This window comes from Simochromis diagramma, unplaced genomic scaffold (genome assembly GCF_900408965.1).
Source record: "Simochromis diagramma unplaced genomic scaffold, fSimDia1.1 OVJJ01000176.1, whole genome shotgun sequence".
In the NCBI taxonomy this organism is placed as follows: Eukaryota; Metazoa; Chordata; class Actinopteri; order Cichliformes; family Cichlidae; genus Simochromis; species Simochromis diagramma.
The window spans coordinates 4,513,928-4,540,234 of record NW_024386892.1 but is presented as its reverse complement, the minus strand read 5'-3'; the positions used below and the strand labels follow the sequence as shown (position 1 = coordinate 4,540,234).

The 26,307-nt window shown below is 42.1% G+C and overlaps 2 protein-coding genes and 1 long non-coding RNA gene across 3 annotated transcripts; 1 reads left to right on the top strand and 2 right to left on the bottom strand.

The window, feature by feature from the left end:
* Positions 1-677: 677 nt before the first annotated feature.
* Positions 678-26,307, bottom strand: LOC120734914. The gene is made up of 3 exons (XR_005696133.1): positions 26,296-26,307; positions 22,650-22,655; positions 678-2,156 (listed from the first exon to the last, which is right to left on the bottom strand). It is a non-coding gene; the product is annotated as an uncharacterized LOC120734914 (long non-coding RNA).
* Positions 2,627-5,696, top strand: LOC120734913. Its single transcript, XM_040034029.1, has 3 exons — positions 2,627-3,105; positions 4,680-4,867; positions 4,981-5,696. The coding sequence occupies exons 1-3, from the start codon at positions 3,016-3,018 to the stop codon at positions 5,462-5,464; spliced, it is 762 nt and encodes a 253-aa protein (XP_039889963.1). The 5' UTR covers positions 2,627-3,015; the 3' UTR covers positions 5,465-5,696.
* ankrd1a (ankyrin repeat domain 1a (cardiac muscle)) lies at positions 14,648-21,907 on the bottom strand. The gene is made up of 9 exons (XM_040034027.1): positions 21,738-21,907; positions 19,567-19,752; positions 18,658-18,786; positions 18,265-18,372; positions 18,051-18,149; positions 17,839-17,937; positions 17,517-17,615; positions 17,001-17,099; positions 14,648-16,300 (listed from the first exon to the last, which is right to left on the bottom strand). The coding sequence occupies exons 1-9, from the start codon at positions 21,762-21,764 to the stop codon at positions 16,208-16,210; spliced, it is 939 nt and encodes a 312-aa protein (XP_039889961.1). The 5' UTR covers positions 21,765-21,907; the 3' UTR covers positions 14,648-16,207.

Genomic DNA, 26,307 nt, shown 5'->3' with positions numbered 1-26,307 from the left:
TTCCACCAGATTTTGATCGACCATGTATTACCACGTAGTGTCTGATTGGCAGCAACTTTCAGTACGACAATGATCGCAAACATACTGCCAATGTAGTCAAAGTATGCCTGGATGAAACAACGCATCAGTCATGGATTGATCTCTCCAGGGTTCGAACCTCAAGATAATCGAAGCGGTGTGGGATCATCTTGACAGAAAAGAAAACAAAAGGCAGCCAGCATCCAAAGAAGAGTCTCGGATGTCTTTCAAGAAGCCTGCAGAACTAAGAAATTACAAGAAAGCTTACCTATTAGAGTTTAAGCTGTGTTGAAGAATGAAAGGCAGCTTTAACTGAACAAAAGGGGGGAAAAAATCCCACATTGACAACTATCTCTGAGTGACGTGTCCCTGGCAGGCTGACTGTAATTTTCTGAACCATGGGTACAGTGGAGAATTATTAACAGGTACGGATCTGGTTCCAAGGAAACTAATTATTGTAGACACAAAAGTCTTAAGATAGTAAGTTACATAAACAGCTGAAGTCCCACTACTATATTCAGAGTTTATCTATGCAAACGTGTGTGTGTGTGTGTGTGTGTGTGTGTGTGTGTGTGTGTGTGTGTGTGTGTGTGTGTGTGTGTGTGTGTGTGCAGTCGGGAGAGTTGGGGTATCCAATTTTTTTTTTTTTTTTTTTTTGATTGCCTTCTTGCGAACGCCGTCTGTTTTCCACATTCTGCAACGGTAAAATACGACTTTGAGGCGGATATTTGTTTTACCATATGGGCAACAACAGTTGTTCTTGGTAGTGACAAAACTCGCCTCATGGTTGACTCTGAGAAAAAACTCTTTCCCACAGAGGGGAATAAACTTATTTGAAAATGAGCTTTTTTCCACTAAGGCTTATTTTATTGGGAGATGTACGAAATTATTTACCGGGTTACAAGCAATGATAATATCGGCTGTTGACTCCTCATTTTCATTTTCTGTCTATTGAGAAAACCCATTGTAAAAGTAGCTAAAAGTAATGAAGAAAAAAACTTTGGTCTGACAAGGAGCAGGCTGCGCAAAACCTACCTCATATAGATGTTTTAATAATAATAATATTGTTTTGGGGGGCGCGTTATAGGTTATAAGCATTGAGAAAAAACTGATATCTGCTGTCTCACTCCTCCTTGACCCGCGGTGTGTGTGTGTGTGTGTGTGTGAAACAAGATCGCCTGTCACGGCAATTATGGTTTGTTTTTCAGTCCCTTGTAAAAGGGACTCTCGAAAGGAAAAGTAGTATTCAAAGAAAAGTATTCACTAAGGGATATTTATTCATTTTTACACATAGGCAGCCTGTAGGTTACAAGCGGATAGAAAGTTCTTCTTTTCATCACAAGCTATGGTGTATCTTAAAGGTTTTTTTACTGCGTCTGTATTATAGGAAAATAAAATACTATTGAAATCTCTACAGGAAGTCACTCTTTATTCCCATTAAGAAATACAGAGAAAATCGTCATAATATTGAAACAGAATTCAGACTATGAGTTTGCGGAAAACTAGCTGCCGCTCTGTCTCTCTATACAGCACAAAATCAGCTGCTGCATCACCGCTGTGCTTCAGGAACCAAACCCCTCCCCTCATGTTTATGGAACGTGACGCATCAGGTCTGAAAATGACTAGACAATTCCGGAGTATTTCCGGAAGTGTCATAAGGTCCGGATCGAGGCCTTCCTTAGTAAATATGCTGTATTTGAATATGGTATATTCAAAGCCATCTTCTTTGGGAGAGCAGATCTCATCGGACACAGGAGAGCTGCTGGGCTGCAGAATGAAATCCATCTTGTGTGTCTGAGGCTTAGAAATTGTGAACTCCTCCTCCTATCCGTGCTTTTATTCTCCTCACTCTAAAAACTTTTTTCTTTTTTTCCCAACAACAGGTGGCGCGCTTCCGGAGGTTTCCCCCCTCCCTTCTCAGGATGCAATTCGACACGCTTAGAGACAGATGGCGCGCTTCCGGGGTTCGCCCCCCCTTCTCCGGATGTCGGGGGTTTCCCGCCCCCCCTTCTCCGGATGCAATTCGTCACGGTCATTACACGCTTCCGGGGGGGGGAGGGGGGAGGTCAAAAGGTCATGATTAGGGCCATCAATCACTTCGGATTAAATTTTGTCATAAGCTGTATGGGATTATCTCTCTTGTGTATCGTGATAAATATTTTTGGTCATATCGCCCTGCTCTACTGTCAGCTATAACTGTACGCCAGAATATCACAATATTAAATAAGTAGTAGATATCTATCATGTATTACTGTAAATGCAGTGCACCCAGTAACAAAACACACATAAAAACCATTATTCCCACCATGATATTTCAAAAAAGACAAAAAACAATAATACATCTTATATTGGACACAGTAGCGTTTTGTTTTTTTGTTTGGTTTTTTTGTAAGATGAGATATGACCTCACTGAATAATGCATACATTAGAAAATGGCCATAATCTGCCAAAGGGTGTACGGGCTGTTTTTTACCAGATGAATGACTAATATTTCCAGTTTACACTGACTTCCTTCCACTGAAGCACTTACTAACCACACTCTGTGTGCATTTGCACGTAGGCGACACTAAAGAAAACCAAAATTTCTCTTCTTTAAAAAACAGGAAGAAAATACATAAGGAAAAAACATATATATTATTAGCATATTATGTTCAGCAAAAGTAGAATAGTTGTAAGGAAACTCTCTCCCAATGGGCCCCCAATAATAAGAATAATAACATGCATGTGGGAGGTATGAGAAGAGATCTTTCTGTGGTTTTCTGTGAAACATAAAAAACTTTGGCAGGAAATAGTCAAACAGAAAAAGGTAAAGCTCTTGGCATGTGGTAGCATCATTTTATGAAAAACGATTTAAGACAAACTGTTCAGTTCAGCGTCTTTTTCTTTTTCTCTTTTGAAGAAGCAAAGATCTGCTATTCCACACTGAAGGTTGTTTGCTGAAGAAAAGCGTGGACTTTACCTCTGCATTACCTCCACCGCGAAGACAGTCGCTCAGAGATGGCATCTCATGCTCGTGTGATGTTCCTAGTTGACACATGTGTCTGCCTTCCTGTGACTATTCTTCTCCTCGTGCTTTCATGTCGTGCTGTAAGTAAAAAATAACATTACTGTCTGTTTGTCGTCTGTCCGTTTGCTTGACAGCCTATAGAAATGCAGTTAGTTCGTCGATCACACCACCCTGCAGCTTTTAGGCATAAAACATTTCTTTGTGTGTGTGTGTGTGTGTGTGTGTGTGTGTGTGTAATTACTGGGTGGATTAGACAAGAAAGCAAGTTTATGAGTTGCACCCATGAAATACTTGCCAGATTTTCTCTGCCAATGCCAAAAAGTTTATTCTGCTAATGACTCTTGTTCGATGTCATTTTTTGGATTGGATGATTGAGTCAAAGGAGCTTGCCAGCAGAGCTTGTGTTTGTAGTGAGGACCGAAAAGCAGAAAAGCAGGACTGAACTTAACAAAAAGCCAGCCGATTATTCTTTGGCTGCATGGAAATACAAATAAGAGGCAAACTGAGACTAACAGCAAGAAACTAACCTGAGTAAAACTAAACACTAACAGCTGGGTCAAAGATCCAGGACCATGACAAGCAACACATACTGGCAATTTAATAATTAAATTGTATTTATAGAGTGCCGAAATCAACAAAAGAAGTCATCTCAAAGCGCTTTATATTTGTAAGGTGAAAGTGAGCGAAGAAGAAACACCCAGTGCATCATGGGAATCCCCCAGCAGCTTACGTCTATTGCAGCATAACTAAGGGAGGATTCAGGGTCACCTGGTCCAGCCCTAACTATATGCTTTAGCAAAAAGGAAAGTTTGAAGCCTAATCTTGAAAGTAGAGATAGTGTCTGTCTCCTGAATCCAAACTGGAAGCTGGTTCCACAGAAGAGGGGCCTGAAAACTGAAGGCTCTGCCTCCCATTCTACTTTTAAATACTCTAGGAACAACAAGTAGGCCTGCAGAGCGAGAGCGAAGTGCTCTAATAGGGTGATATGGTACTACAAGGTCATTAAGATAAGATGGGGCCTGATTATTTAAGACCTTGTATGTGAGGAGCAGGATTTTGAATTCTGGATTTAACAGGAAGCCAACAGGATATTTCTAATTTTAGAGATGTTGTGCAAATGAAATAAAGCAGTCCTGCATATTTGTTTAACATCTGCTCTCAGCCTGCAGGCTTTCTTGTGGGCGGCCATTTAAAAGTCAAATGGGAGGCAGAGCGTGTAAAAAAATTGTCAAAGTCTGGTTCCTTGGAAACCAAATATATCATGTGTGGCTTAAACGTTTTGCACAGTCCTGCACCTCTCTGTTTTTAGTGTTTAGCAACTTATAAAATGTAATTTCTTGTTGCAGTCTGCAGGTAACCGAAATAAAATCACTTTTAGCTTCTCCTTGTTCACAAGTGGTCACCAAAGCAGGATAGCACTGCAGCTTTGATTTGCCCGATCACACCAGTTAACCGTCCTGATGCAATCCCAAAGCTGTTTGTGTGTCCTACACATTACTGGTCATACTCATGTATTTCCCTGAAAGTGAACACTGTAACTGCAGAGAGACTGAACTGAACCGAGCACATCATCACATCATGTTTCCTTGTAGAGATCTTGAGACGACGTGTCATGCTTATTACTGCTTTAATGTGACTTTCATACTTCCTGCAGATAAAACGCGGGCAGGTTCCTGTCATCTACTACACAAACCTCCTCATCACCACTCTCCTCCAGCTGTTCACAATGATCGCTTTGGTGGCAAACTCAAACCAGCTTCAGTACAGCTCCCCCTCCAGTTCTTGTTATGCCTTCAGTATGATGGCTAATCTTGGCTTCAAAATATGCATTTCTCTAGAAGGGTACGTGTCTTTCTTTGTACTTCCATTCTGTTATTCAGTGAAACATCCTTATGGCCAGATATATGAACTTCTGTACTCTAATAATGATATTATCTCTTTGTATTGTGTTGCAGATCTTTTATCATCGTCTTCAGACAGTTGGACAGCATCAGACAAACTACAATTTCTGTGCTGGCTTGCGCTGTGATCTGGGTCATTTGCATTATTACCATCTCCGTTGCTGCAGGCAAAGAATTTATTGTTTGTATTCTGGCCATACTCCTTGCTCCACTGTACATCCTCTGCTTAGCAGGGACCCTCAAATGTCTGCCTGCTGCCACCCCAGTGCCTGTTAAGGAAAAACGAAGAATTGTGGGAGCAGTTGTTCTACTGTTCCTTAACTACTTCGTGATGATCTTGCCAATGATCGTTTGGGTTTTACGCATATCTTACACGGAAGATTCACATTCCATAGATGTTATTGTGACCTTATTTCTGTTCAGTCCTTTTGTGGACTTGATTCTTTTCTTTTTCATGTGTGACTGGTTCACTGACAAGCTGGTGGCATCTTTGTTCTGCTGCATCAAGGTTGACAGCACCCCATCAACAACAGTGTGACCGACGGTAGGACAGACAGGTGGCTTGATTTAGGCAGAGAGAAGAAGAAGCAAAATACGATGAAAATGCAGGAAAAGGAAAAAAAATTGGTATGCAAACAAAACTATTTATAAATGTTGTGCAAGTGAACGTCAGCTGATGTGTCAAATTGAAAGTAATTGGAAGCATTGTTTTGTTCAGTAATGATGCTGTCATTAAAAATGTGGAATTTTTCCTGAAATCACCAATAAAACCCCCGGCCAGCATTTTCATGACTCATTTCTGTGTAATATATGAAGGCACCACAGAATGGTGTCACAGAGTGTTAGTGGACTGAACTAGCACAAGTGCTGCTTGTCTGAGCTCCATGAAATCGAACAAAATCATCAACTCTGGTGTTTGAGAACTCAGTAACACTTTATAGCATGACCCGCGAATAAGGCGCAAGTACCCTGTACTTATGTGGATTTTGCATTGTGATTTTCATCAGTCAGTTTAAATATCAACAAATCCATTTCATCCTCTTGTGCCTGACAGAGCTGTGATGTGCCATTTTTGCCATCTGGCTTCAAAAAGGCTAAACTTGATTTGTGTAGTGCACATGTGTCAAACTCAAGGCCCGCGGGCCATATCCGGCCCGGCGTACATTTATATCCGGCCCGCGAGATCATTTTATATAGATTTATTATTATTGTTATGCATGTCCCGGCGATATGAGGTGCTAATAACACACAAACTACAGATCCCATAATGCAGCGCTGCAGCCTCCTTGCCGAACGCTAGCTAGCTGTGAACATTCCCGTGTCAATCAAGTCAAACTTCTGTTAGCTAGCCCCTCACAATGGCAAAGAGAAAAGTTGATTCTCAAAACAGAGACTTTCAGCACGGCGGCGGGAGACTGAATATATGTTTACAAACATTGCTGGTAAACCCGTATCTTATTTGTGGAGCTAATGTATACGGTGGACCTGAGAGGCCAAACGGACTGCAACTTCAGAAAACACCTGCAAAAAGAAAAACGCTGCAAAAAGAAAAATGCTGCAAAAAGAAAAACGCTGCAAAAAGAAAAATGCTGCAAAAGCACACAAAACACAACGGAAATGTTTCTGGGGAGACAATAACCTGACAAACCAGTTGCACGAATCAAAACATATCTGTAGTATTATTAGAATCATATGATCACAACACATTTACCTCTCCTCCACTTATTTGAAGTGTCTCCCAGTCCCAGCACATGGGACTGGGAGCGCATGTCCGAGATTCACAGAATTTACAGAAAATGTTACATTTTTGTGATTTATATCGTAATCGGGACGATAGAATTCTTATATCGGGATATGAGATTTTGGTCATATCGCACAGCCCTAGTCCCGGGGCAGACCCAGGACACGCTGGAGAGATTATATCTCTCGGCTGGCCTGGGAATGCCTTGGTGTTTACACGGATAAGCTGGAAGAGCTGGCTGGGGAAAGGGAGGTCTGGGTTTCTCTGCTTGGGCTGCTGCCCCTGCAACCCGTCCCGGATAAACAGAAGAAAATGGATGGATGGATTTTGTAGGTAGAACTGCTTCAATCAGAGACTATTGGTCTCAGACCAGATCATCCATCCAAACCACCAAGTGAGTCCAGTGAATGGGGTTGGGTATAGAAACAGTTTGACTTAGTTTTCTTCCAATTGGAGCTTTAGTGCATGGCCCTAAGGGCCGGCTGGACATCCTAGGCCTTCCTTCATTCTCCTGTTTAGCTGCTCAGCTGTTCCTGCCGCCACTTTTATCAGATCTTGTCACCACTAACTCTCAGTACGTTGACATTCGGTGTAAAAAAAAAAAAAAGGCCTCTATTTCTATCTCTCCCTCCACTTTCCTACAACCACCTATTTAAAAAAAGAAAAACAAGGTTTCTTCAAACAAAAACCATCAAACAACCATACACATAACATTTATTGCTCATTTATCCGGACAGAGGATGCCAGACTCTCGTTTTAATTCGGGACATTAAGGTCCATCCATATTCTCTCCATTCTCCCTCGCCAACCGCCAGACCATGCTTGGTTGGTCTGTAGACCCATGATGGCCAGAGCCCCTTCCGTGTGCTCACGAAAATGAGTAGCTAGTATGGTACACGGTCCATGTGACTGGATGTTGCTGAAGACGATTATGCAAGCGAGCCCCGTTCTCCCCCATGTACATGAGGCCACACACACCACACTGAATGGCATAAACCAGATTCTTTGAGTGAAGTGAGGGTTTCCCTGCAGTCGGCCACATCGCTCTACTGTATGGATTAGACACCATGCATCTATGAACCAAATGACACGCCAGCTTTTTGGAGCCGATTTAACCCTCCCCTTCAGTTTAGCTCTCACGAGAATGTCCCCAAGACTGGGATTTTTTTCTGGGAGCTCTGATTATTCGTGCCTTGAGCTGTCCAGTGTATTCCATCCGTCATAGTATGAAACTGATGTGGAGGAATACAGGGTAAGTAATTAAAATGGCTGCCTGACGTTATTATTGCGAGATTTTGCTTCAGTGAGCGAGTCCGAGAAGTGAATCTTTGCCCTTTGCGTTAGGAAACACGGACCGTGCATCCCGCACTACCATGCGCAACTGTTTAATTGAAGTTTTATATGAGTCTTGATGTTTGTTGTTCAAACCTATCGAGATCACTACCAAAACAGTCTCCTCACAGGTCAACATCCTCTCCAGGAGCTTAAAGAAGTTATGAAAGTTTGCTCCTGGGTAGCTGTCTATATGGATGTTCTTATTGTAAAGGGCATTACTCTGTTAAAATTCGAGTCGCCCCAAATTACTATTGGCTTGTTAGCCTGAATTTCCCAATCCTGCAATTTTCTGCTCTTCCAAGCCTGTACTTCCACGCACCTAACTCGCCCCGCACCTTGGCACAGCCCCCGGTTTGTTGTTCAAAACCTCAATAACAGTTTCATAGTGGTCATGTAAAAAGTTCAAATTGTTCGCAATCCAGGAGTCTATATTTAGCGCCAGTTGCACTTTTGTAATTAAAAGCCTGTTTCTGTCGTGGCCACTGGTGTTATCAAGCCCGGAGAGCCCTAATGACCTGCCTGTCTGCAATACCCCGTTGGGGAAAGGATATTTCCTCCGTTCTCAGTGCTTCACGCACCACATGTCACATCTGATTTACTGGCCTCCTATAGCTGGGATAGACATCGGTTTCACACTGCCCTGTTGAAGAGAGGTGTGGCCCTGTGTCCTGTGTTCTGTATTTGTTTTAGAGACGGATGATTTATACCTCTCTTTGTTGTGTTGTTATTCCCTTGGAAGGGAAGATGCAAAATTAATTACCGGGAAGAATACGTCAGCATTGGGGAAGCTTTTTTTATATAGCATTCTTAGTTGTTTAATGCAACTCTTTTCTGCATCCTGATCTCTATTATTGATCCTTACCGACAGTATCACTAATTTGGTGAGTGGGTGGGCTGGAGTCTTCTCCAATATCCGAAGAAAGTGGTAAAAAGAGGCCCCTGGGTAACTATCAATTTGAATATTTTCATTATTATAAGCTGGTATACGATTTAAATTGGCGTCTCCTGAGAACCAGATTGGGAATTTCATGGGAACAAACCAATCTGCAATTTTTCTCTCCTTTCAAGCTTTGTGATAGTTGAGGCGACACCTGTGTCCCGTTTGTATAACATAAAGGTCTAATCATCTCTTAGTTTACTCAGATTGCACAGAGTGTATATTTGAATTAATTAATTTGAATCATTTGGGATAAGGATAAGTGTAAGATAATGGGGAATTTCAGTTTTTCTTTATAATTTTGTTTAGCGTAATATTTACAGTTAAATTGTATTTTCTTTCCTTATTTAATTATTACGTACTGTTCCTTTAATACATGGTAACTGTGCACGGGGGGAGCGTTCGCGATCGGCAGTGTGGAGTAACGGGGCTTTAACTAGCTGTGGAGACAAACAGTTTTGTTACCGTGTTTTGTAGTGTACAGGAACATTCAAACGGATTACTGTATTTCAAGACTGTGGAAATAAATGTTTGCCTGTTTGTTTTCAACTACAAGAGGACTTTGTTCAACTGCACAAGGACACGCGAATGGCCGACTACCAGCTAGTGCTTTCGCAGTAATACTGTTTGCTGTTCTTCTCTAACTTTTTGTCTCTGCCTCTCGTTCTCTGTCTCTGGCTGTCCTGAAAAACTGACACGTTAGAATGGATACCTTTTTAATCTGATGAAATGAGTGGCTCTTGGTCCCAGTTTGTTGCCCTTTCTGTATACAGTCCTAAATAGTCCCTCACTTTTATTTACTCTATTAATAGGTTTTCTCCAATTTACTCTGGACTGGACAAGATCTTCATCCATCTGGGAAGTTGGAGGCATAGCTTTTACCCTCCCAGGTCTCTCCTCCTCCCCCTGTCTCTGCTCCAACACAGGATGGGAGGTTGAGGGAGGAAAAAGAGAAGTGTGAGGAGGGGACGACAGTATGTAGGGGCTTACATCTATCAACTGTGGACCCTGAGTGGACCTGGTCATCTGTTCACTGTTTGTAGTGCAATAGGAGAACTCATGTGGCCAGGGGAATCATCCCTAACCCTACTGAATTGTAAGATTTGTGCAGAGTCGTCTACCAGAGGAGTGGATTGTGAATCCCAGTTGGTGGGATTCCTTGTAATATGAATTTCAGGATACAGTGTTGTATGATTTATTCTGTTAGATTGGATTAGATTAGATTTACAATAGCACAGCACCGACAGAATATACAGAATGTTAGCAGAAATAAACCATATATACACATATATAAATATAGAGACATATATAAATACAGAGTATGCAAAAGGGATAAATAGAATAAATAGGAATAAGAATACAAGGAAATTGCACATTTCAAGTATTGTGAGTCTATTGCACCATTGGTTATTAACAAAAAGTATTGCACAGTAGCACTACAGCTTTGTTGTCCCCCCTCCTTTGTCCTCCTGTTTCCCCTCCCTCTCCCCTCCAGAGAGGAGTTAAACAGTCTGATGGTGTGTGGGACAAAGGAGTTTTTAAGTCTATTGGTTCTTGACTTTGGGAGAAGCAACCTGTCACTGAAAAGACTCTTCTGGTTGTTTATGTCCGTGTGCAGAGGATGCTCAGCATTGTCCATAATGTCCAGCAGTTTTTTTAGTGTCCTTTTCTCTGCCACTGTCACCAGTGTCACCAGTGTCACGGTTTGGCATGGCAAACCGTGGGGGTGTAAGGAAAAGGAGGACCCAGGCGCGGAGCTCTGTGTGCTAAGCAGTGTGTTTATTTACAGTGGTAAGGAAAATAACAGTAAATCCTCTGTGCAATCCCGACCCCCGTGACGTGTCCCTTCTCCCCGCTCCTTGGTGTCTGAGCACCCCGTGCTCGCTGTCCTCTCGTCTCCCCGCTTCTCCTGGGGGAGATAACAAACAGGCAGCCATAAGACACACAATGCTGAAGAACAATCGTACTGACTGGCCGAGAGACTGACGTGAAGTCATGCAATGATCCAGCGTCGGAGAGAGCTCCACCACACTCTCAAGTAGCTCCTCCGACGAGGCCTGATCAGCTGCAGGTGTGACATGGTCTTCAGGTGTGGCCAATCACCTGCCAGGGCCACACCCACACACACAGACACATATGCAGGGAGAACGAGGGACAGCAATACAAAATACATATATTATAATATTAGTCCAAAACTGCTCAGGGTCCCTGGGTCGCTCAGACCGAAACGGCTCTTTCGGTCTTAAAGGTTGATGACCCCTGCACTAGTCTGATTGGCTGGCTGACAGACTTTCTGACCAATAGGTCACAATCCTTTCACTAAATGTGTCAGAAACTAAAGACATGATTATTGATTTTAGGAAGCCCTCTTATAGCTCATCACCTACTATCATTGAAGCTGCTGATATTGGGATTGTGGAGAGTTACAAATATCTAGGTGTGGTACTTGACCATAAACTGTGTTTTGAATCTCATGCTGATGCCTCTACTAAAAAAGTAGTGGCATCAGCATTACTGCATATTTCAGAGCCTTTTATTGTGGGCAGTCTAAGGCACACCCGTGCGATATTCATGGTGTCTAATCAGCACCTTGACATGCCACACCTGTAAGGTGGGATGGATTATCTCAGCAAACGAGAAGTTCTCACTAACACAGATTTTGACAGATTCGTGAACAATATTTGATAGTAATGGATCCTTTGTGTATCTAGAAAATGTTTCAGAACTTTAAGTTCAGCTCACAAAAAATGGGAGCAAAAACAAAAGTGTTGCATTTATATTTTTGATCAGTGTATGAGGAAAGGCAGCTCAGTAACCTTACCAACGGGACACATCGTTGTGTGCCTCACCTTTTACCCAAGATAATTTACCATTTTCTCCTTCCTTGGTTAGGTTTAGGGATTAGAAATCTGATCCAGATTATCATATTAAGATTTGGGACACATCGTCAGTAGTGGACCTTTGATTCTTCGGGTGTTTCGGCCATTATAACTAGACACCCTCATCCAAGGAGCCCCTACCAGGGTTGATCAGGCCCCGGAGTAATACTTACTTCTTTAACATTTATGGAGCCTCACTTCTTCAAAAGAATAGAAAAGGTGATAGAGAGAAGTAAGACAAAAGTGGCAAGATAGGAGAGCCGGAAGGGGGTGCCCGATCTGGCATCCCACACCTCCCTGCCAGAGGTTTCACTACCACGAGGTTAACTGCACAGTCCCCGGGAGGCCCTGAGACAGCTGTATCAATCAACCAATCAAGAAGAGGCACAACTAATGTGTCTATGTGAGCTGATTTGCGATGAGCACTGCTGGCGCGGCCATTTATTTTTTAATGCACCCTCTCAGTTTAATTCACTGCGTGTCGTGCCCAGGGCTGGACTGGGACAAAAAAACAGCCCGGGCATTTTGACTAGAGACCGGCCCCCCAGGTATTAAAGCCATAAAGCCTTTGAATGAAAACAAACGCTGGTGTGACAGTGATGCACAGTCTTGTTGGTATATGTATGATTTCTATACATTTTACATCAGATAAAAACTTTGGTTGTAAGCTTCAGATAATTATTTAATAACAGCCAGACATTTTAAATGAGAATAAGAAAGGTATTTCTTTGTGCCCCCCTCTCCCTGTTAATGCCCTACCTGCCCCCCTGGCAACACTTTGCTAGACCCGCCCCTGCACAGTTACCAGCTGTCAGCTACTTAGAAAAAGGATCCTGGTGTTATTTGTCTCTCAGAAACAGTTCATAACTTCAACTCATTCATGTCACCTAAAAGGTAAACCTGTTTCTCCATCACAGCTCTGATGGTTCAGTAAGGACATCTCCTGGTTTCATCTTCATGTTTCCCTCTCACCACATATACAAACCGACATCCTGACCAGCAGCTTTACAGCTGTGGCTCCAGCAAACATCAGCTGATACTAGAAAGTAATATTAAATCAATTCTAACAACAGCTGATCAAGCTTAAACATGCTGCTGTTGTTTAGCGCGACATCCGCTGGTTTCTTCTTTCCGGCACAAAGTGGGTGATAAACAAACAAGAGAGAAAAGCCGATCAGCTGATCATTGATCAGTTTCATGATTGAAGTAGCAACAGAAGAGGGAGGGGAGAGAATGAGAGAAGAAGAGGCAGCTGTGCAGCAGTACGAGTTATTGTAACTGACGGTAAAAAGTCAGCACAACGAAAGTAAACTCCACCTAAACTTGGTTTATATCTGACCCAGATAGACTGCAGGTCATAACTTCTTACCTGAAGTTCAGTTCACCTGACACTCGGACCGGCGGCCACCTCGGGTCTCTCCTCGTCCTGCCTCCGATCTCCCTCATCCACCTGCCCGCCTCCACCACTTCTGTGGAATCTGTGGAAGCTCTGCGATGCCACCACCAAACAACTGAGTTATTTTTTACAAACCGGCCAGCACATGGCCAATCCACCACCTTTCATTGTTTATACGGTTCCAAAAAAAAAAAAAATCATCGGGCCACCGAGCAAATGCCCGATGGCCAGTCCAGCTATGGCCGTGCCATCAGTTAACCCTTCGCGTGCCAACTGTGCCACGCGTGCCTAGGGTTGCCGACCCCTGCTCTAATGGGAAGAAGACGAAGGCCACTCCTGAGTCTCTCACCTCCCACTACCCACCAAGATGCCAACATGACCAGCTCCATTGCCATGATAAATGCCAGAGGGGATATTGTGCAGCCTGCCATAACGCCAATTCCCAGGTGATGCCAGGCTGTGGTGGTGTTCTCAGCTGTCACACAAGAGTGTAAATCCTGAAAGTAGGTCTTGACCAGTCCTGTGATGTCGTTTGGCTCCGGAGCCGCAGGTTGCCGACCCCTGGCCTAAGAGAAGCATGTATAATGTAAACAAAATTGGTCCTAGCACTGAACCCTGTGGAACTCCATAATTAACCTCAGTGTGTGAAGAGGACTCTCCATTTACATGCACAAACTGGAGTCTATTAGATAGATATGATACAAACCACTGCAGCACAGTACCTGTAATACCTACAGCATGTTCTAATCGCTCTAATAGGATATTATGGTCGACAGTATCGAACGCTGCACTGAGGTCTAGCAGGACAAGCACAGAGATGAGTCCACTGTCAGAGGCCATAAGAAGATCATTTGTAACCTTCACTAAAGCTGTTTCTGTGCTGTGATGAGCTCTGAAACCTGACTGAAACTCTTCAATAAACCATTCCTCTGCAGATGATCTGTTAGCTGTTTGACAACTACTCTTTCAAGGATGTTTGATATGAAAGGAAGGTTGGAGATTGGCCTATAATTAGCTAAGACTGCTGGGCTGCATTCATCACATATGAGCATTTAAGGGTGAATACATTTAAAGGTTTTAAACCAGCAGCTAATCAGACTGCCCCTTTCATTGTTCCCGTAAAGGCTAGTGACAACATAACCCAAAAATGGCTCCTACAGTGCCCCTCCCACTGAGCCCTTCTAGCATCAGCCAAAGGCTACCTGAAAAATGAGAGTATATTTTTGCTATCTGGACATAATTAGAACAACAGACTCAGTGCAAGTTAAACTGATCAATACTGTGTACAGCTCCAGTTCACAGTTTTTATGTGATTTTTGCACCTTATAAATGCTAATGTTCACTCACTATCAATGAAAGTAGCCTCACAATGGGGGTGTAAAGCCAACGTTTCTGAGTTCACAGGTAGAAAATCAAATGATTGCTTTAAAGTGTTTAATTAAATAAATACATTTTATTTTCAAATGTAAACAGCTATTTTTATACACATACACCTGTACAGACATGCAGCCTGTTAAAGTAATGCACAGGTTATATTTACTGCATCCTTCAATAAACAGCAAATTGCATTAAAAATCAGTCTTTTATTCATTACATCAAACAACAGAGAAAAAAAAAGTTAATTTCATCTTTAAACACAAACGTAAAAACTTCCTCTTAACCAACAGTAACTGCTTCTCTCTCACAGTTGTATATTTTTTAAGAAATAAAAGAAACCAACTGAAATCAGAAAAGGGACCAAAGTCTAAAACATTACCTTTTTTAAACCCCAAACAGAACTTTTTATTAAAAAAGAAAGAAAAGGGGAAAAATACGAACATAAAATGAGCTAAACGTATGTCAGTGTCCCTTAAACTGTATTTTAATGGCCAGTAGGTGGCGATTCCTTGGCTGTGTATAGAAGTCAGTTGATTTATTACCTCAGCGATGAGTTTCTGGCTTCAGTTCGAGGGAATACAACACGACGTTCGTTTTGGAAACTATGGTCCCGTTTAAAGTATATTAAACAAAGTAGGATACGCTTTAGTGCTTTCAAAAACCCAAAGTGTGCAAGGCCAAAACTTTAGCCGGGAGTTTGAAGTGGTCATTCACAAACCACTGGACACTGCACAGTGGCCGCATCCACGTTTTAAAACCACATAAAGACGTCCGAATTCAACAGAAATCAAATGTAAGTGGAGAGCTCTTCATCAACCTGACCAAAGCTCACTCTATCCTGCCTCATCTCTCATCTGCAAACACATAAGACCAAAGAACCTGTGAGACACACATCATCGTAGAAACGATGACGCTCACTGAGCTGCAGTGTTTTTACACGGTGCACGCTTCACCTTAAATCTGCACACAGCTCATCCAGCTGAACTACAAGCACATTTGCAAAAACTAAAACAGTCAAGTTATATTTGTTGCTTCCTAATAGACTCACAACATATAATTAGTTACTCTGACCGTTAAAATCAACAAACCAACTGCAACATAACTCAGTCACTCAGTTGTTAAACGTATTGAATCAAACAATCGAAGCTAATGAACCTGATACTGAATTGTCATTAATAAATAATTCACCTTCTCGCTGACTTTAACTCAGCTTTAAGGAAAAAGCACGTACCGTCGTCCGAGACATTGTCCAGCAATATTTGGCGATCAGTGAATCTATCAGCGCTAATAGTGACATCATCCTGATTAGAATTCACATTGTCTCCTTCACTCTGGTCTCCATGGTGACCGTACATATGATACATTAATATTACAAGAGGAAAAAAAACCTCAGCAGGTCAAAGAAAAGTCGCTGAACTAGGATGACATCCATATAACGTCCATCAGCCCATTTCCTGAGGAACACGATATCTGTGAGTAGGAAAAAACAGCATCCGCACTCTGGAAAGCTTCTCGGGATAAACTGCAGTGTGCACTTGGCGGACCTCAGTGCGGCCAGGAGATCCTGTGGCTGATTTTCAGTTTGACTTCCTGTTTTTACTGAACTCTCTTGGCTTCTACTGATCCAGCTTCTCCTCGCTGAAGTTGCACAGGAGGCTCTTGGCTCCATTCTGCCATGAATACAATGTCTCCATTGGAGTTTTCCCGTCCTGCAAGGGAAAAAGAAACAAAGAAACTTTGAATGTTCCTTTTCTGGTACTGGCCCTGCAGACAGGATGAACGCAGAGACAGCACATGTTCTCACTAAACAAACAGATTATTCAACATAATATTTTTTTAAGAAAAGCAGAGGTTTTGTCGACATCAGTCTACTTTAACTATGCACAAAGACACAAAGATATTTGAGTGAAGTTTTGAGGGGCTTCATATGAAGCATTAGTTCAGGTGGGACGCAAACCAGGAAATCAGTCAGCGTACCCCAGCTAATGACTCGGCTGATACGCCCTCCAGCTGCTGAAACTCATATAAGGAATGCAGGGAGGTAGGTAAGCTGTTGCTCAAATGCAACCCAGTTCTTTCCTTCAGGTTGTGTCTGATTTAAAGTCACTGATGGCTGTTCTTAAAGGGGCCAGACTCTTACTGCTGCTCTCGGTGCCTCCGGCTTTGAGGCAGATTAAAGAGCACGAAGATGCCAGAACAGAATCACACCTCTGAATATCCCTGCGTACAAAATTAGGTCCCTACTTGTGACTGTGTGATCCTAATGGTAGAAAACGTCACATGCAAGGCTTGTGTTACGCTTTTCAAATCAGTGTAAACAATACAGGCGTGACAACACATGGCGTACGACATATTGTGTGTAGTTTCAAAAACCCAGTTGGCTCTCTGGAGGAGGCGTTGTGTACTTACAGAGTTCTTTGTGTTGAGACTGGCCCCGTACATCATCAACAGCTTGATCATCTTGAATCGGTTTATTCTCACAGCATCGTGCATGGGTGTGTCTCCGTCCTACAGCCGAGGAGGAAAACCCACATTTCAGCAGAGAATAAACTGAACACCTGTTTTTATCATTTATCACGATCATCATCTTTCGGTTTGTGTAATTATGGATCGCTGGTGTCAGGACACGAGTGCTTAACTTATTAATGTGCCCCAAATTCAGGGTGAAATAGACCACGAGGAACAAGAACCCAGCAGCCGAGAAACAAACTAAAACTCTACGTTTTAGAAAAATGCAACGCTAAACATCCAGCTCCAAACAAACACAAATTCTTTTACAATGAGTTACCCATATAACGCTCTGCAGGAGAGCCTGAAGCTGAATTGGCTGTATTATTTCATAGACTGTATATAAAGGATGGATGAAGCCGCTGTGACATCACCCTCTGTTTGCTGAAGTCCTGTTGCTTGTACTTTCGTGCTTACTCTGTCTTTGGCGTTCAGGTCTGCTCCACAGTGAATGAGGTGCTCGGCACAATCGCAGTGTCCTGTCCTCACAGCCACGTGCAGAGGAGTGCTGTGCAGCTGAGGGAGAGGAGGAGGAGGAGAAGAAGAGGAGTTTATGTTCATGCACGAAAAAACACTGAAAATCAAATGTCATGAAAATACTAAAGTAGAGTATTTTATGAAAGTATCTGGGCGAGTGCTGCTCACACCACTAGATGGAGCCAAAGTAATTTTCAAAATAAAGAACCGGCTGCAGCTGTTGTGACCTCGAGTAACCCTTCCTCGCAAGTCCTCCACCAACCTTGTCTCTGGAGGTGAACTTGGCTCCTCGATCCAGGAGGAGCTGCAAGGCCGGCAGGCTGCCTCCCCTGCAGGCCCAGTGGACCGCTGTGGCCTCCAGCTGAAAACACACACACAGCCCAACGTGTTAGAATAATTCTGTGTGTGTGTGTGGTGGAAACATCACTAATAAAGGGGGTAAAAGAGAAGGTGTGACATATTTAAAATGCTCACCTTGTCTTTTTTCTCCATAGCCGCTCCGGCCTCCAGAAGTCTTTGCATGACCTCCACGTGTCCTTTGAAAGAAGCTTTGTGCAGAGCTGTTCTCTGGAACTGGACGTTATACAGAAAAATAAGCTTCATACGTGTAATTACTGTACATGACTTCAACATGCTAATTTTTGAGATTTTGACGTGCTGCAGGCAGACATCGCTGTGCCACACTCACATTGTCGCTTGCATCGGGGCTTCCTCCGTCAGACAGGTACTTCTCCACCACAGCCAGTTTGTTCTCCATGACTGCTGTGAGGAACAGCTCCTCGTCTACTGTCTCCGGCTGGAAAATGTGTGCAGAGAGACTTTAATTAAGAAACAGAGAAAAAAGAAAGGTACGCCTCGGAGCATGCGGCAAGAGAAGCTGCTGCTGTTGCAGCTCTATTGCAGACTTTCATGCATCTTTGGTTCACTTCATTCAGCATCAGCACACATTTATGCAATGCCAGATTTTATTTACACTGCACCCTTTCTTGTCATCAAGGTTTAAAGTATTTCTGGTCAAATGCAAATTAATAATATTAAATTAAATCAAAATTTGGGAATTCATGAAAGTCAAAAACCTTACCACAGTCTCAGGCTCTGGCTCATCTTTCTTCAGGACCGGGCTCTTCCTCTCTCTCCGTTTCTTCCTCAGCTGCAGGATGTTGAACAAGTCGTCCACCGTCTCCAGCTTCAGTCTGCCGCTCCCATCCGTCTGACAGGTGGAAATAAGACAGAGGCCGTCAGCACGCAACAGTAAAAACCACAGACTTCATTTATTATTCAACTTCTACTGGTCTGTTTATTCACTGAATGATAATCAAATGCCAACATGAGCAGTTATAAGTTGTCATACTCCTGAATACCTCCAGGTGGCAGCACAGATGAGGAGAAAACCAGTTAGATGGCTTCAAAATTCCTTCACCTCTGTGCTTGGATGAGATCATTTACCAGATTTAAGTGACGTCAGTCTAACTTATTACATAATCCTGAACCTGTAATTCTCTCTGCTGTGGCAAAACGGAAACGCCTGAATTTAAACTGAAATTTGTCACCATTACTATAACTGCAAATATGACTAAAAGTACGTATTACACATGATACACAGCTCTAAAACTGACATATTTAAGTAGTTTTTACCTAGAGATGAGTAAGTTCTTCTGTTTAAGAATATCAAGTTTAAATAATGTCACATTTTATTGATTTAGCACAAAAAAGAATAATTGTATTCATTCTCACGCTGGTCATCCACACATGTATCTGATAACACTTGAATATTGTGATGTACTCATTGTATTTGATGCATTATTGTCACGCCTATTTTATTTTAAGTAATGAGACTTTCCTGTAACTATCATTGCTGCTGCAGGTGGTGATTGCACCTGCAGAGTCACAGCTGGTGTAACATAATCATATTGACATGTTTATGTACAGCTGTCAGTAAAATAATACTTCTCAGTGTAACCTGTCATCGCACTGTAGCTGCTGCTCTTACATTGAGAGCTGCCACGCTGACTTCCTCCTGTTCGCTGCCGCTGTCACTCTCCTCCGACAGACGCCCGCCGACCCCCAGCTCCCCGTGGGATCTGAGATCATCCCGCTTCTCCTGATTGACGGCCGCCTCGTACACGCCCCCCTGAAAGTCATCTGCCTCTATGCCCTCTGACCTCTTACCGGTCACCTGCAGGAAGAAGGAGAGGCGGAGACGTCGTGAGGTGGTTTTGTGGTATTTTGATAACTGTTATATATCCAACAGCTGAAAGGCCAAAGTCTGAATGGTGCCTTTTGCAGAAAAACACCAAGAAAACCTTCCTGATGAATAGATTTGCAGTGTGAAGCACAGACTGATGCACTGAGCTTTGGCTTTGCTGCTGCAGAGTCAAACGCTTGCACCCCTCAGCACAGCTAAGGCCTGCTGCAAACAGAGGAATGTAAACACACCACAGCGTCAACGCATTAACACACGCTCACTCAGCTCTTTAATGAGCCACAACTGTTCCATTCAAATCACTCATGTAGTCATTTACACAGCTTGTAGTCCATGCATCACTCTAACAATGACTGCTGAAGGAAACAAAGGGATGTTCAAGTCTAATGCACAGCAACAAACACGGCTGAGACTGAGCTAACCTCTCTGGTACCTCATCATTAAACCACTTTTACCTCCAGTGTGCTTTTATCCTGGAAAGTATACTGAGTGAATTTAATGGATTTAAAAGTTAAATCCTGCGTTTGGAGTCAGTCAGGTTGTGTGCAGAGACAATTCATCACATTTTAAACTGCTTTAGTCAAACAAGTGCAGAGCACAGAATTGAGAAAATCCCATTCACGTCTTCTTTGTTTTTATATATACTTCAATAACTGTTAATGGTGATATGCTGTCACAGATGTGAAGGAAACCTCCAATACACGTGCGATTAGAGACGTTTCAGATTCATTGTTGAAAATACGTTTTAAGACATTTTAGCTGCTTCATCATCTGGTTTGTAACTGAATTAAAAATGAATATTTACTTGTACTTTCTTTGTTACAAGCATTTTTTTTACTGATCTCAATCTTGACTACAAATAAAGTGAGTCTGACGGCCATGTTTTAATTCAGCTTGTATTTACATTGTGCCAAGGGCGTAGATGTGGCATGGACGGAAGGGACATGTCCCCGCCAATAATTTGGTGCAGCGGTGCAGAAAGAGTTAAATTACGTTCTCTACTGGAGTCCTCCGTCATGTGACAAATATGGCCAATGTGATTGGCTGAGCCTTTCAGGGAGCTCTGTTTAGTTTTAGCAGCGGCAACCCTGCGCTGCAAGGAGGAGAGGAGGACGGCAGCAAAGAGGAAGAACCTGGATGCAAGAAAGTATTTTTCAAAGAAACCTGTAAGTCACTTAAAGTCAAGTTCACTCATAAAATGTGTCCGTCATAATAACGTTACAGACTATGCTAACTTTTAACATATTTTTAGGCAAGAATGTAGCTGAGTAAACTTTGTTGAGTCCTGAAAGTCATATTCTTTTATTGTCATGACTGTATTTGAAGCTATTTTTGTATGATACCTGATTTATGTGGAATATGACTTAAGTAAACTAAAGCCTAAAATACTTAGTCAGTCATTTGTTTAATAGTAATTTAACATTATATATTTCACATGTAAAACTATGAATTGTAATTTTAAACGGTTTAAAAGCAGGTAGAATAGCACATGTAGGCAAGTATGTTTCTCCTTTTGTTATGAAGAAGCAAAAAAAGAAAAAAGAAACGGGGCAGGGTTTGGTGAATCATCCCCACCAACGCCAAAACCAAATCTAGGCCCTTGCATTGTGCAAAATCACAATCAAAGAGCCTTACATGGGAAATTAAAGATGCTACAACCGCGGTCCAGGTTCTAGTATTTTGCTTCAGGTTGACTGGCTTCTTGTTTTTAACCCCTGCTGCACACAACAACAGATATTTATACTCTTTACTTTTGTGCATTCAAAATCACTTCTTTTTGGTTCCATTCCATACAAAAATGGTTTAATTTAAATAATATTTAGGAATTAATTAAAGAAATGTGACAATAAGGAACAAAAGTCTATTTGATTTCTCATTTTCAAATGAAGTTTCTTGCCTGTTCTTCTTTCCTCGCACTGCTTCTCTCTGTTACAGTTGCACACATCAGCACATCTTACCAGTTCTTCAACGCTGAGCAGTCCCATTCTTCTCCTTGATGGTTTCACTGTGCCGTGGGTACCTGGAGGTGGGTTTTAGTCCACAGGTCCTCTGGTCTGATGCTCAGTATGTCCGTCTGTCTGTCTCTTTGCCTGCAGCTGGAGCCTCGGCCTCTTATATAGCTTTGCTAAACTGCCGGTCCGTCACTGAGCTCAGATTACATCACTGTCCTCATGTGCTCATGTGGCATTCTCAGAGTTATCAGCGCTGCCCCCCTCCCCTCCTCCACCCTCATATCCATACTCAACCCCTCCCCCCCCGAGTGCTGCCCACTTTGGGCTGATCCTGGCACGTCTGTGTCACCGAGCAAAGATGGAGATGAGCTTTGAGGAGTTACTCTGCACCAAACGCTGATGCTGAGTGTTCTGAAAATTGCTTGAACCAGCCACATGCATTCTTGTAAACATAAAGATATAAGACTCTGAAATCTTGAAAATGCAAAGTCTTTATCACCCCCTCCTGCTCTTTGCTTGAATCTTTCCTTGTATTCTATCAGTTATCCCTGATTTGTCTTCATACATCTACATTCTTTTCAGCAACTTCACGTCCTGCCTTTGTGTTTAGCAGATGAGCCCTCATTAACATAATTAGCTCCTAAACAGTTGAAGTTCAGGCTGGAATGAGTCTCTGCAGTGTTACCTCACTACGGTGAGAATCCATGCGTCTCACTGTGGCAGTAACCCGGTGTATCATGGAACAAATGCCAAAGAGCCCAAACTCTCTTGGATGCTTTGAGGAAACAGCAGCGTCAGGCAGTCTGGGAATAAATACAAGCTCTTTGCATGTTTGGCCTTTGACCTGCTGTCTGCTCTTTGGTACTTTTGATCTTGACCTCGCCTTCGTCTCCTCCTTTTTAAAACAGATATTGTGACCTTATCCTCTGACTGAGTCTCTGTGTCCTTCCTGCTGATACAGACTGATATGTTTCCTGTCCTGCAGGTGAGTCTGATCGCAGCTGATATTCTCACACACAGACATGTTAAAACTGCCTCATGATCCTCTGAAAGTTGTATAAACTTTTGCTATTTTGTGCCAAAATACAAGGTATAAATTTTACTATTTCCTTCAACTTTATCTTTCAAGTGACCAAAACGTGTGAGCTGAAACTTTCTAAAATGTAAACCTTTAATGTCCTTTAACCTCTGCAGGGCTAATGAAACAGGTATATAAAGGTTTAAAATGTATTGTTCTGTTTGTCTGTTATTATAAAAAGTTAAATGCTGAGTGATTCATCCTCTCGACCACAGATGATCTTTGACAGTATCTGGCTGGGCCTGTGGTCATAGAAATGCAGTGACATCACCGCGAGGAGACAGGTTCACTGTGGATGGGGAATAAATAGTCACACTTTCAATCATCTTCTCACTGTAGCTCAGCCAATCAGGCATCAAAGTCAAAGGTCAACAGACTGACTGACAGTCGGCGACGGGTAACATCATGTCAGGTGTTCTTTGACTTGCTGGTAAATGCGGTCAAGTTGCATAGTACACATATTGCACAGAGCGACGTACAGTACATGCTATGGCAGTGATGACACCTCATCTGACTGCATGCTGCATGAGATCACAGTCCACCAATCAGAAGCCAGAAAATGAAGACGTCATGAGAAGTAACGCATGAAACAAGAAACCCAAAAGTAAAAGTCACTGAAAATATCGACAGCTTGTCTAAAGGATTTCATTTCAGTGCTGACATTTAAATTTCTGAAGAAGAAGCCGAGTAACAATTAAATATTAAATGATGTGGTGCTCACCTGCTTTTATTTCAACTCAAACTGCTGTTGAGTCTATTAAGAATAATAAAGTGCCCACTATTCTACCATCTTAACATCTACACTGTTGTTAGTTAAAATTGTTCTTCATAACTTTAAATGCATATAGAATAATATGTCTGTTATGCAATCATGTATTTCATGATTTTTTTTTTCTCATACTAATTATTGTGTCACTAAATGGTCAACCATTACAGTCTTTATATAACTGAACTTGATAAAAGGCTTTGTTACTTTGTCCGTTGCTAAATTTTACAGAAGAATTGCTGACTTTGTTTTGAAAATGTTCTTAAACACATCAATTGTCTTGTTACGGCTGGCAGGCAGGATTAGGACTCAAACAAAAAGCTTGAACTGGAAGAGGCAGTTTTATTTGCTGTGACGGAAACTAGAAGACACGGAGCTAGATGTTTTCAGGCGCCACAGAGAAAACCCACAGCAATGAGGGAGTACAACTCAACAACAGACAGGAATACACAGGGATCAAATACACAAGGGAATAACGAGGGAATTGGAAACAGGAGTCATGCACACCTGGGACTAATAACGAGATGGGGAGGAAGCAAAACTGATTGCACTGAACATAGGAAAAGGAACTGTCAAAATAAAACAGGAAACATGAAGCTTTCACAAAGACGCAGAGACATGACTGACAAGGTGAACATGAAGGGAAGGCACAGTGACGGAAAACTAGAGACTACAAACTAAGCATAGAACACAAGGAGAACATGAAAAACATTAAATCAAAGAATATTAATTAATTTCTTTACCTTTTATTTTCCGTTATGATGCTGATGTTTGAAGCTGTTTTCTTTTTAGGTTGTTTTTGGTTAACTCTGCTCCAGCAGTGTATATTCATGAACACTGTCCCTGTTCAAAATAACCAAAATAAAAGAATACTGTAGGCGATACTTTTTTTAATGAATCCATCCTGATGCCACACAGTTACAGGTGTAGCTGCTTTGAATGAAAAGCTTAGGCCAGGGATGGAGTGGCCCAGAATGATCTGAATAATTAAAGCTGAGAGGGTTTACCAACATAATAATACAAAACATGTTAATTTCTCCCACCAACTACCCTTAGTGGGGTTTGCTTAATTGATAACTGTAAATTGACCAGGTGTGAACACGAGTGAGAGTGGGTGTCTGCGTCAGTCCTGACAGACAGGACACCTGTCCAGGGTGTACCTGTCCCCGCCACTCGCCCTACGGCAGCTGGGATGCTGAATTGGATCAGCAGAACAGGAAGGACAGATGGATGTTAATTTTTCTGCATGAAGAAATTTGTCTAACACATTAGAAATGATGTCAGTCTACAGTCCCGTTTACATCCTCCTATCCTCCTGTTTCCCCTCTCTGATGCAGTTATGGCGCAGATGTCAGTTCACCTCACAGATCTGAAGCACAGTCATCAAGCTGGTGCTCCTAAATGGGAAGGAGCATAAATGAAATAATGTGTGAAAAGTCGACTCAGAGATGGAGAAAGATGTAAGAAGAGGAACAGGAGAGTAAAATGAAAGATCATTCGCAGAGGCAAAGACCGCTCAGTATGTGACACTTAATAAATTGCTCATTTAAAGCTTATATGCAGTATCCTAATGTTTAGACACAGACGTTCTTTGATGTTGGGAAACAACTTGAAGAATAAATGAAATTACCGTCACGTTGTTTGCAGCGATGCACTGTGATGACCTCGGGTACCTCAGTCACTCATATGTTACTGGTTCTCAAACTGTGGGGCGAGCCACACTGCTGGGTCACAGACAGCCAGGTGAATTATGGGAAGTGAAAATAAGAAAAATAAATAAATTTAAATTCTTTGATGAATGATAAATGCTGAGGCTTCAAGATTCTGACTGCCAAATAAATCAGAGTTGTCGCACCGATCAGTCATGAACATGCACTCGGTGGATTTTGGTTGTTAACTCCAAACTCTGGACTCTGGTTTAACCTACAGTTCTGTGCAAAGATTCGTGAAACAAAGCATTAGCTGTCATGAAGTTTCATCTATTTGTGGATTTTTATGAAGCATATCGAATATATTTGCAAGTTACTTCGATTTTATTTTCATGACTACAGACATTTTTTATGATTTAAAAGAGTGTGTATCTTTGCTGAGGAACAGGCATCAGCAGACATGGCTGTGAAATATCTCGAGACCTTCAAGACAGACCTGTTGTAAGATGACTGGAAGTGTTTAGGATGATAGTTTAAGGTATATTTGGTGTTTCAACTATTAAAACAGGCAGGAATAAGTGTTTTCAGAGGGGGTCTCAAGTACTGAAGGATTTCTATTTGCAGGTGGCTGTGTGTCCCTTATTTTTGATTACGAGGAAATAGAGATATGCAATATGTAGTATAATATTATGAAGTACAATATTCGTAATGTATACCATAAAGTGCATAATCTAAAAATTACAAAGACAAATACAAACTTAAATAATCACTGACTTTCTTCTGGCTCTTTTTTGACCCTTCCCATCAAACTGGGCTGTCACTCATATTTGCTCTGTGCTGTTCCGACCCCTCAGTTCCTCTGAAAGTGCAAAACCTAGCTGTGGGCTATTTCTGAAACTGACCTTGTGACTGAAATAGATGGCAAAAGGGGGAAATCTTTTTGAATGGAGACCTTCACAGTTACTGCACCGCCTACAGATTACAGAGAGAACTGCATGAAGGAGAGGCTGAAGGAAAGCAGGAGTCCAATGAAGAGCTTGCGGATCAATGCTGTATAAGCAGTTACTAAACACACTAAAAGCT